Source organism: Marmota marmota, unplaced genomic scaffold (genome assembly GCF_001458135.2).
Source record: "Marmota marmota marmota unplaced genomic scaffold, marMar, whole genome shotgun sequence".
Lineage (NCBI taxonomy): Eukaryota > Metazoa > Chordata > Mammalia > Rodentia > Sciuridae > Marmota > Marmota marmota.
This window is the reverse complement of record NW_026000226.1, coordinates 475,092-487,509: the sequence shown is the minus strand read 5'-3', so window position 1 is coordinate 487,509 and position 12,418 is coordinate 475,092. Positions and strand designations below refer to the sequence as shown.

Here is a 12,418-nt window from a genome sequence, read left to right as displayed (position 1 = left end):
TATTCATAGTAGACAAATTAGAAAAAATGAAAATGGTATTTAATAATAAAATCGATCCTATAAAATAGTATTTTAAATGGGCTACTTTAATTATGGTTTTGGGATACTCCTCTGCTCCCCACTACTTTTTCAAATAATTCACCTTAACTGAAACACTGTATCCTTTCAAACAAAATTTCTTAAATTCCACTAGGTCCCCACTTCTGTTTTTTTTTTTTTTTTCTTCTTTTTTTGGTACTGGGGATTGATCCCAGGGGTGCTTTGCCACTGAGCCACATTCCCAACCCTTTTTTATTTTTTATTTTGGAACAGGGTCTCACTAAATTGCTCAAAGTCTCGCTAAGTTGCTGAGTCTGGCTATGAACTTGTGATCATCCTGTCTCAGCCTCCCGAGTTGCTGGAATTACAGGCATGTGTCACCAGGCTGGCCCTTTGACTAAAATTTCTCTAGCCCTTCTCCTTTCTGATTCTATGATATCAACTTGTTAAAGATTCCACACATAACAAGATCACACAGTATTTGTCTTTCTGTGTTTGGCTTATTTCAGTTAGCATAATGTCCACTAGATCATACAGATTGCTGCAAATGATAGGAAATCCATTCTTTTAAAAAGCTGAATAGTGTTCCATTATGTGTCTGTGTGTATCTATCTGTATATAAACATATATATCACGTCTTCTTTTACTCATTTATCTGCTAATAGTCACTTAGTTTGATTCCATCTTATAGACCCTATAAACCAATACTGCAATAAACAGTACAGACAGTTCTTTGAAATATTGACAATTTCTTCTCAATACATAGTCAGAAGTGTTATTGCTGGACCATATAATAATTTCTAATTTTAATTTTAAAAAAAGTTTTAATTTTAATGTTTTAAGGAATTTCTATATTGTTTCCCATAGTAACCACACCATTTTACATTCCCACCAATAATGTACAAGGGTTCCCTTTGTTCTACATTCTCACTGACACTTGCTATCTTTTGTCTTTTTGATAATAGCCATTCTAACAGGTGAGAGGTGATATCTTATTGCAGTTTCACTATAATTTTTCATTGGAGGAGTGTTAGATTGCATTTCCCTGATGATAAGTGAGGTTGAACATTTTTTCTTTTACCTGTTAGCAATTTGTATATCTTTTAAGAAATGTCTCTTTAGGTTCTCTGCCTTTCTTTTTTTTTTTTTTGGTAGCACTGGAGATTGAACCTAGAACTTTACAATGCTAGGAAAAAGATTTACCACTGAGCCACATCCCCAGCCCTATTCGTTTTGAGACAGGGTCTTGCTAAGGTACCAAGGCTGGCCTCAAACTTGGGATCCTCCTGCCTCAGCCTCCCAAGAAGCTGGGATCATAGGTATGTGCCACTGCACCTGGTTGAACTAATTTTTATATATGTGAAGAAAGGGTCCAATTTTGTTGTTAGGCAAGTGAATATATAGTTTTCCAAACATTCTTTATATTAAAGACACTTACCTTTTCCTGCTATGCTCTTGGCAACTTTATCAAGATCAACTGATAATAAATGAATTTATTCCTGGGCTCTCTTTTCCTTTCAATTGGTCTATGATGTCTCAGTTTTTAATACTAGTACCATTCTTTTTTTTTTTTTTTTTTTTTTGGCGGTGCTGGGATTGAACCCAGGGCCTGGTGCATGTGAGGCAAGCACAGTACCAACTAAGCTATATCCCCAGCGCCCCCATTCTATTTTTGGTTACTATAGGTTTATAGTCAATTCTGAAGTCAGATAGCACTACGTCTCCAGCTTTGTTCTTTTAGCTCAAGAATGCTTTGGGTATTTGGGATCTTTTCTGGGTCCACACAAACTTTAGAAATTTTAATAGTGCTGTGAAAAGTGACTTCGGAATGAAAGGAATTACACTAAATCTGTAGATTGTTTTGGGTAGTATGAACACTTTAAGAAAATTAATTCTAATTCATAAACACAGGATATTATTCCACTTATTTGTGTCTTCTTCAACACTTTTATTAGTGTTTTCAGTGTACAGATCTTTTGGTGTCCTTAAAAGTTTTGTATTTAATGCTATTGAAAATGGGATTATTTTCCTGATTCCCTCTTTGGATAATTCACTGTGCAGTATTGAAAATGTAACGATCTTTGTATGTTGATTTTGTATCCTGCAACTTTACTGAATTCATTAGTTGTTATATTTTCTGGTGGAGTCTTTATAGGTTTCCCATATATAAAACTGTCATCTGCAAACAAATAAAAATTTACTTCTTTCTTTACTATTTGGGTTTTTTTTTCTTCTTTTTCTTGTCTAATAACTCTGGCTAGGAGTTCTTGTACCACACTAAATAGAAGTGATAAATGTGGGAATCCTTGTCTTATTCCTTGCTCTAAGAATTTCATTAATGAATATGTTAGCTGTGACCCTGTCATATGTAGTCTTTACTGTGTTGAGGTATATTCCTTCTATACCTAATTTATTGGTTTTTTTTTTTAATCATGAAAAGACACTGAATTTTGTCAAAAATTTTTCCTGTCTATCTTAAGATGATCACATGATTCTTGTCTTTCATTCTGGTAATATATTGTTATTGCATTGATTTGTATATGCTGAACCATCCTTGCATCTCAGGGGTAAATCCCACCTGATCATGGTGTATGATTCTTTTTACGTGCTGTTGAATTTGGTTTGCTAGTATTTTGATAATTTTTGTATATATGGTCATCAAGGAAATTGGTTGGTAATTTTCTTTTCCATAAGGTACTTTTTAGAGGGGGCAGTACTGGGAATTGAACCCAGGGCCTCGTACTTATACATGCTCTGTAAGCACTCTATCACTGAGCTACATCCCCAGCCCTTCTGTAATGTCTTTATCTAGCTTTGGTATCATGGTATTGTTGGCCTCAGAGAATAAGTTGTGTTCCTTTCTCTTTGGGTTTTTAGAAAAGTTTGAGAAAGACTAGTAATAATTCTTCTTTAAATGTTTGGTGGGACTGCAGAATTTCCTTTCTAAAGCTGAATATGTATCCATTGTATGTATATGCATATATACATATATGTGATCTAATCTCTTTGTATCTTAAAAAGTTCAATAGCTAAAAGAAGTAAAATAAAAAGGCAATGTTTGTGGAATGTACAGTGCATACTGGTGGTGTACACCTCATTATGATTTGCCTGCTTGCTTCTCTTATTCAATTGTTTCTTTAGGTAGAGGATTTTTCTCTTGCGTTTCTGTCTTCTTCAATTTCGACTTATCGAATTTCTCGATCTCAGCCGTATTGGGTTTGTCAGACATGGTTTCGGAGGAAGCAGAACAAGCCGCGAGAATGACAGAAGTCTGGTCTGCAAAGTGACCACTATTGAGTTTTTCTCCCATTCTTGTAGGTTATCTTTTCACTTTCTTGATGATGTCCTTTGAAGCATAAAAGTTCTTAATTTTGATTATGTTTGGTTGGTGTACTTTATCTTTTGTTGCTCATGCTTTTGGTACCATATCTAAGATCCTTTGCCAGAAACCAAGGTCATGGGCTGGGGCTGTGGTTCAGAGGTAGTGCACTTGCCTGGCATGTGTGAGGCACTGGGCTTGATTCTCAACACCATATATAAATAAATAAAATAAAGGTATATCATCAACTAAAAAAAAAAAAAAAAAACCACCAAGGTCATGATTTACTCACTCATATTTTCTTCCAAAAGTACTGTATTGGTCTGTTTTGCACTGTTGTAACAAAATACCTGAGGCTAGATACTAAAGAAAAGAGGTTTATCTAGCTCACAATTTTGGTGGAAGAAAGTGGTGAGGAAACCCCTAATCATACTGCATCATAGTAAATGGTCTCATGACAGGAGTGCATGCCAGATCAAATGGTGAGACAGGAAGCCAGGGACCAGGGAGGGGCAGGTCTTGCTCTTTAACAACTCAGCTCTTCTTATGGGAACTAACTGGGGATCCAACTAGAACTGCATTAATTTCTTCCAAGGGCAGTGCCCTTGATGACCTAAAATCTTTCACTAGACCCCAGCTCTTCCACATCACTTTCTAACACTACCACTCTGAAGACCAAACTTCTAATACATGAACCCATTCAGGGCAAACTCATCACAAATATTATAGTTTTAGCTCTTACATTTAAATCTTTGACCTATTTTGAGTTAATTTGTGGTGGTACATGGGTCCAGTTTCATTCTTTTGCATGTGGCTACCCAACTGTTTCAGCACCATTTGTTGAATTTTTTCCCCACTGAGTGGTAATTGAAGGTTATGGTTCCCTACCAGTCCTCCTGCCCCACCCTCAATGATCCTGATACCAAAACTCCTCCCATGACCTGGCCCTGCCCTGCCCCCCAAAAGGGCCTGCAAAAAACAACTAACTCCTCCCATGGCCTGGCTCTGCGAAGGCTGTATATAAAGCCCAGTAGCCAGTAGCCATTTTACCCCCTAAAAATGAGCCACATCAGGTATTTGACCATTGACTCTGCCACTGAATCAAGAAAAGCTTGCTGATCCAAGGTCTGCTCCCTACTTCCACATTTGTGTGCCATGCATTGTCAGTAATGGCATGCCTAAAAAAGGTTAGTTGACTTATGAGTTGACTATTTATAAATCTTCACTGTTTTACTAGCCTCCTAGCTGATAATTTAATAAGCCTGTTTCTTAGTATTTTTTACTCTAGTTGCTATTAAAAAATGAATATAACAGGCCCAAGGATAGTCTTTCAGTAATATACAGCATCCTCCTATTTGGTTTATATTAAACATTAGTCAGTATTCTTAAAAACAATTAACAAATCAGTTATGAATTCAATTATATCTGCTATCACCAAGACATCATTTCCTGATTATATCCACAACTTTATCACCAAGTAACACTATGGAGTATCACTCCATAAAATATCCTACTGAAATCAAGGTTATATTATTCTAATAAGAGATTATCAATACAGAGATAAAAGAATAAATCACCATTTCCCCCCCAAGTGTCCACAAAATGTTGAATAATCCTTTCTACAAATGTTTTACAGGAAACATATTTGTAATTGGGGGATTAAAAATCTACAAAAATCTAGTGTCTACATATTGTTATATAGACATCTGAGACCTTTAAATATTATTCCTGATTCTAGAACAGTTAATTAATTAAGTTTGATTAATTGATTCTAATCTTAATTTCCTCTATACTAAGTCTTTTTTTTTTGCTCAGTTTTTTCCATTTAAAATCTGAAAATATTTCTCTTATTATCTATATTACCTACTAGTTGGTAGATTCAAATATGAAAATTAATTTTTTCACACTATGATATTCCCATAGAATGGATGATGGCTGGGTAAGTTAGGAAAAATGTTAGCATTCAGAACCCAGTGGAAAATAAAATACTTTAGCAAATATATACAATCATTGAGATCAGTTACTTGCATTTCATATTAAGTACTATATATTACAAGGAGTCAAAGAATCAATGATCTTTAGAAATATATAATATTTCAATTCATTTGTCTTTTAGTCTCACCTGAAAAGTGCATATACCAGGGTGGCAATCAAAGTGAAACTGATCACAACTGCCACAAGTACTTGGTCACTTACTCCTTCTATAACTGAATCATCATCCAGTTTCAAACTTTGAACTTCACCTTGATATCTGGCCATTCCAGGTCTAAAATATGAAGAAACAAGACAAAAGTACAAATGACACAGTGCAAATGAAATATATCAGTAAAAGTAATGTAAGTATAGCTGACTTCTAACATAATTAGCATTTGTGGTATTCCCTTAATGTAAGGTACATTAACCACAACTCTTGTGAAGATTCCCCTACTAATGAATTCTTTAAAATTTGTCAGAAACATTATTTTGGGGAGTACAAAATGCTATTTCCTTTAAAACAACTACTATAATTTATCATCCATTTTTCAGACTTTTTTATTTTGGTAGGGAGATTGAACCCAGGGTTCAATCCCTGAGCTCCAACCCTGGCCCTTTTTTATTTTTTGAGATAGGTTCTCCTTAAGTTACTTAAGACCTCACTAAGTTGCTGAATTTGGCTTTGAGCTTATGATCCTTCTGTTTCAGCTTCCAGAGTCCCTGGGATTCTAGTGTGTGCCAGTTCGTTCAGCCCTTAGATAAACATTTTAACAATAGCTTCCTGCTGCAGGGCACCCTGGCGCATGCCTGTAGTCACAGCAGCTGGGAGGCTGAAAGAGGAGGATGGGGAGTTCAAAGCCAGCCTCAGTAATGGGGAGGCCAAGAAACTCAGTGAGATCCTGCATCAAAAAAAAAAAAATTTTTTTTGACCAACTACTCTTTTCTAACTCCTGAATACCAAAGAAATTCTTCAAGTTCATCAGATTACTCTTCTCCTTCATAGCACTAAATATGTATGTCTTATGGAATTTACCATGTATGAATGCAAAAGGAAATATATTATAGCCTTTTACAAATATTCCTGTATTCCTATGTTGTGCTCTGTACACAGGACAACCTAATAAATATCTACATAAATAAGTCACTTACTATACTTACAGTGTAATTGGAAAAGCAAAAGATGGTTAGCTGATAGGACATTTATATTTATACTAAGATTACTTAAATTAGTGAAAATCTGGATGCTTGAAAATCTATTAATCCTACCTAAAACTAAACTCAGCTTACTGTTCAGAATTCTTTCTGAAAATATGAAATTACTGTGAGGCTGCATTTCCTTGTGAAGAGAAGAGGAAGAAAACAAAACTCTCTTTCCCATACTCTAAACCAGAGAAAAACGGTAGTACCCAGTTCTATAGGTAAGACAGGAGAGAGCCCAAGCAATTAAGAGTCTATTAAATATCACAGGTACTTCTTTCTTCAGAAGACAAAACTATAAAGTTCAAACTTAAAGGGAAATAAAGAAAATATTAAATTAAATATATGTAATAGAACTGAAATAAATTTCTGCATTTATAGAATTTATTACATTGGAAGAGTATTTAATCCAATATCATCATACATCAGGTAAGTCTCTGTTACAAGGAAATTTTTGAGTGAAAGTCTAATATCTTTGAAATGAATCTGAACTGAATAACTAATAAGAAAAATACCTCTCATGGAAGAAAACTAAGCAGAAAAAGAAAGATCAAAGGCCAGTTTAGTAAGCTTACACTTAACAATAGCCTGATGACCAGGAACTCTCTAATGACAGATTTCAAATCCCCTTTATGAAGGTACATACCAAGAAAGTCAGACAAAGAGCTCTAATTTCAGTATTTTCATTCAAAATAACAATCAAATTAACTGCTAGCTGAAAATAGGGGTAGGGAGGAACCTCCAATAATACAAAGATAGGCCAGCTAGGTAACTTCAATTTTTAAAATAGGTTTCCTCTTTTTAAGTTAGAAATGCAATGTCAGTGTCAAAAGTCCTACAGGCAGCAAGACCTACTTGTATTTGTTCAAAGATAATCAAAATGCTATCTCTGTCAAGATTCCTGGCCTCTAATTACTGAACCTAATTACTTCAGAGTTGTGAGAATTAAACCAAATTAAACAGAGGCAAAAGTGCTTTGGAAGTTAAGTGCACCAACAAATATACTATAATTATATTACTCATATTTTCTCCTATGTTATACATTTAGGCGGCCTACTACTTAGTAGTTAAAAAAAAGCTTACCTACCATGTGCAAAGCCCTAAATTCAATCCCTGGGATGCACAAAAAAGAAAAAAGAAAAAGATGCCTTATATTTGTTTCCCTGTCTTTCCATGTGTAATCAGTGATAATGTGATTAAATTCTACTGTACATGTGTATATCCTGTCCATAATTTGACTTCTATGCAATTAAACCCTTAAGATATTATTTCCTACATACTTCAACAGCTCAGAGATCCAGGATACTTCAGGTATTTATATTATAACATATAACATTATCTGCATCATTTTACAGCAGACTCCAACATTGTTGAGAGAACAAAAAAAAAGTGTACTCTGTCACATGGAGATCTACTAATGGTATTAGGTCTATGTTGAGGGACCATATAATACTTTGTCATAGCTTGATTAGAGTTAAAAAGGAATCAAGAGCCCTAAAATCAGATAAAATAAGGTACTATACTACAACCTCAGTTTGGAAAGAGGATGGTCTGATTTAAGAGAATAGGAGATAAACAATACAAAAAGATCACAATTTCCTACTCAAGTTGACATAATAACTCAGGCTTAAAGATGAATTCCAAAATCAATCTGGATTACAGTTCTCCAACTTCTGTTTTTCATAGTCAATGCTGGTTTAGAACAATATTGTAAGGCAATTCTATCTGACAGCGCAGTTTCTTAATTGAAGCCCATTTTGCTGCTTGGATATTAATAGCCTGGATTTTAATTCCAGTTCTGCTGAGGAGACCCCACCATCTCCCAGGACCTCGCCTTTTCTGCAAGTGTTAAAGTTGGACTAGATGGTTTCTTCAGTTTCTTTCACCAAAACATTTTTCAGTTTTCAGAATAGGAAAAAGTCGCAGGCTAGGGCTGTAGCTCAATGGTACTACAAGATGTTATAAATGAGGTCTTGAGTTCTATCCTTAGGACCAAAAAAAAAAAAAAAAAGCAAAGCAAAAAGTTGGGCAAGATAAAAACCCAAGTTTAAAGTGGTTATTCATTGGGGGGTGCTGAAAGGGAAGGGCCAAACCATCATCTTCCCCAGGATATGGTTCTATATTTTAAATCCTTCTTAAGTATGTATTACTTTAAGAGTAAAAACAAAGCCAGTATCTGCCTCTTCCATTGAGATGCAAATTAGGCCTCAAAGTTCCTTCTTGATACCAGAGATTGAACTCTGGGGCACTCTACCGCAGACACATTCCCCAGCCCTATTTTGTATTTTATTTAGAGACAGGGTCTCCCAGAGTTGCTTAGTGCTTGCTAAATTGCTAAGGCTGGCTTTGAATTTGCAATCTTCCTGCCTTAGCCTTTTAAACCACGGGGATTACAGGCGTGCATCACCACACCCGGCTCTATACCCATTCTTATCACCTAGTTAGTTATTTTATTTCCTGATGATGTTTTCTAAGACATCCCTGAAGGGCAAATGGAGGTACCCAAATGGACTATAGGGCATGTCAATTGCTAAGATCTTTGTGTTATGAACTCCTTTCATTCAAGAACCTTGAGCAGTGCAGAAGCTTACATGGTATAGGGGCGATTAAATGTTGATTACTTGAAACCCAGAAACAAGATTATTAAATGTATGGAACATGACCTTTAATTTACTTCATAGGATCCTGTGCAATACGAAAATAAAGTTATTAGTATTCTGTTTCTGAGTATTTACAAAAACAAAATACCATAGGTCTTGGAAGGTATAACTGATAGAAGTCTGAAGAGGAACTGGCTTTGCTATTGCTTAGCTATCGAAATCTTACTGAATAGTAGCTTAATATAGCAAAGAAAGCATAAGCTTTGGAGCCAGACAACTATGTACTTACGTAAAGCCTGAGTCTCAGCGTTCTCATATATAAAATGCATAAAATTAGGTTGAATCACATCAAACTGCTATTTTGGACAAAAATTAAAAAGTGTAACCTTGTGAAATTTACTATGAGAATATACAGATAAAGCACTTAACATATTGCTGAGCACAATTTACAGGTTCTTAGAAAATGAAAGACATAACATTTTGATTACCTTTAGTAACTGCCAAGGAATCAGCAGAATGATGATAAAAGTTGTGTCTTGTAATATTGCAATAGAGGTCCTAAGTAACTTAGCAAGCCCTTGTCTCCAGAAAAAAATAAGAAGGGGCTGAGAGATGTGACTCAGTGGTTAAGCACAACTGAGTTAAATCTCTGGTACCAAAAAAAAAAAAAAAAAGACTTCAAGGGGCAAGTAGTATTTTCTTACATTTACAAAATAATGATAAATCATCATATGTAAGCAGTTAGCTAATAATCTTCTGCAAGCCATTATTAAAAACTCAATACTATAAAGCATCTCAACATCTCTTTAATTAAAGTTCTAAGTATCTGTTCTCTGGGGAAGACTGGATGAATCTGGGAACACCACCATACAGGCCACTACCATGTTCACTGGAATCCGATAAACATCTACAGAAGACAACTAGCTTCCTTTTAGCCAGAATAGGGAGACAGCTAAGACAAGTTCAATTCACCTCTCCTGAGCCTTTTCCCTGAGCTTCAGGGAAGAGAGAAAAATAAAAACCAAAACCAAAAACCAAACAAACAAACCACAATAATAAGGAGAAAATAGGAAATTCTAGAACTTCTTGGAACAAAGGAGAAACTCAGGGTTTCATGTTCATATAGAAATGTGATGGCCTTATGGCTTCTTCAATTACTCATTCAATAAACTTTTAATAAAATTTTCATAAAGGCAAAGTGGGACTATGAAATAAAATCTCAAAACACTGCAATATCATGCAGAAAAGCAATGTGGGTAAGCAGTCAAGCTTGGAAAAGGAGGCTTTAGATCAATTGTGTCAAAGCCTTGAAAACCTGAAAACTTGGAATAAAGATGCTTACTACAATATCATAGACCCTCCAGCAGGGACAGGACCAATGGTCACATCCAAAGACAAGGTGCATAAAGTCAGCACAACATATACTTACTGAGTTTATTTACTTGTCTAAAAGGGCATAGTCACTTACAGTGACTAGTAATCTACAGAAACAACTTAGTATGGAATGAAGGAATTCTGGTTTGACAAAGATTCTGAGGTAACAACACAGGAACCAAAAGCAAAAGAGACTCACACTTTAATTTCTAAAAGCTTTCCCCGCTTGGTGTAAGGAAGAATGTTTGCAAGAAAGACCACTGAGAAGCCTTCAGGTGGAGATGGGCGTTATGACTGTTATTCCAGAGGCTGGAAGGGCTGAGGTTCAAAGCCAGCCTCAGCAACTGAGTGAGGCCCTAAGGAACTTAACAAGACCCCCTGTCCAAAATAAAAAGAAAGAAGCGGCTGGAAGATGTGGCTCAGTAGTTAAGCACACCTGATTTCAATCTCTGATACCCCCTCCTCCGCAAAAAATGATGTCAAGGGACAAGTAGCATTTTCTTGCATTCACAAAATAATGATAAATCATCATGTGTGAGCAGTTAGCTAGTAATCTGCGAGCCATCATTAAAAACTCAATAATATCTTGACAGCTCTCAGTGCTGAGAATATATACTCCACCCCCCCAATCCCCTCCTAGCCACCTGCAATACTGGGGACTGAACCCACTGCCTACACATGCTAGGCAAGGGCTTATTAATGGGAAGGGGGCGGGGCGTGGACTCCAGGAAACAAAATGAAAATGTGTCTTGGGAAGTTAATTTTGCACCATTATAAATAAAAGTTTTGTATTATATAGTATCTATGGACACCCTGTGAATTTACAATTCTTTCAGGACCTCAAGGTTCGTGTCTTAGAAACTCCAGCACCTTTGCATGGAGTCCACGTATTTTTATAGCAATTGTTCTGAGCAGCCTCAAACCTCAACAAAATGTCCAACACCAGATTGGATACACTGCTAAATTCACCCAATACCAATGATGAAAATTACCTTATATAATGACAAATTTAATATTAATTGAAAGTCACAAAATAACGGGATATGATTCCATTCATATAAGTTCAAAAATCAGACAAAGAAAAACCAAACTGCATGCATACATAGGTGGTAAAATTATTGGGATGGAATTACGCTCAGAAGAACACAGGTATGGGCGAAGAAACTCCTGAAGAGCCGGCAATGCTGAGTGTTTCATTCATTAGCCCTTAAACATGTATGTCACGCAAGTTTCTGCATATAACTAAATTGCTTTAAAATGTATCCGTATACCTATGGAGGATGGTGCGTCTGTAAGGGCGAGAACGCGACAATAATTTACTCTTCATTATAAGGGAAGCCTACTCTGAACACCAGAAGAAACAGGGCCTAAGCACTGTTGCAGTCCTTAAGGATAGGTGAACTAGTGTCCACCCTCTCCGACTTCAAGTAAAGTTTTCGGGGAATCGAGGCTCCAAGAGACCCAAGAGAGAACGAATGACTCCCCTCAGGGAGGGCCAAACCCACTTAAAGCCACCCAGAAGCCCTCCACCTAGCCGTCCCACCGTAGCCGAGCAGCTCCGGACCCGGCCCGGGCTTCCCTGGCCCGCGGGCAGCGACTCCCGTGCGCAGCCCAGAGACGACCCCGCGCATCCAAGGGCCTGGGTTCGGGGGCGTGGCCGAAGACGCACTCGTGTCGGGAAGTGGGGGCGCGTACCTCTCCACCGCAGGGGACTACCTCGCCAATTCCTGGTGGCAGAGATTAAAGATTATTTCCGGGGAATGCCCCCGCCACCCCTCCAGGGCAACCACAAGCCGTCCCCTTTACAATCTGAAATGCGGGCGCAGGCGCACGCGCACTGCTAAGCTTCCGTGACGGCGCCAGCGGGCTGGCAGGCGAGGAAGACCCGCGCCGCTGGCCGGGCGCGTGCGCGTCG

The 12,418-nt window shown here is 37.1% G+C and overlaps 1 protein-coding gene and 1 pseudogene across 5 annotated transcripts in view; both read right to left on the bottom strand.

Annotated features, from left to right (window-relative positions):
* The window catches only part of Rnf170 (ring finger protein 170), a 38,068-nt gene extending 25,664 nt beyond the window's left edge, over window positions 1-12,404 (bottom strand). Inside the window, exons 1-2 of one of the 5 annotated variants that reach the window (XM_015507500.2) lie at window positions 12,199-12,403; window positions 5,481-5,624 (exon numbers count right to left, since the gene is read on the bottom strand). In XM_015507500.2, the coding sequence (XP_015362986.1) occupies window positions 5,481-5,617 (137 nt within the window). In that variant the 5' untranslated portion in view covers window positions 5,618-5,624; window positions 12,199-12,403. The other 4 variants (XM_015507501.2, XM_015507502.2, XM_048792889.1 and 1 more) reach the window with 4 other exon arrangements.
* On the bottom strand, window positions 3,137-3,578 carry LOC107160929 (annotated as a pseudogene).
* Window positions 12,405-12,418: the final 14 nt, after the last annotated feature.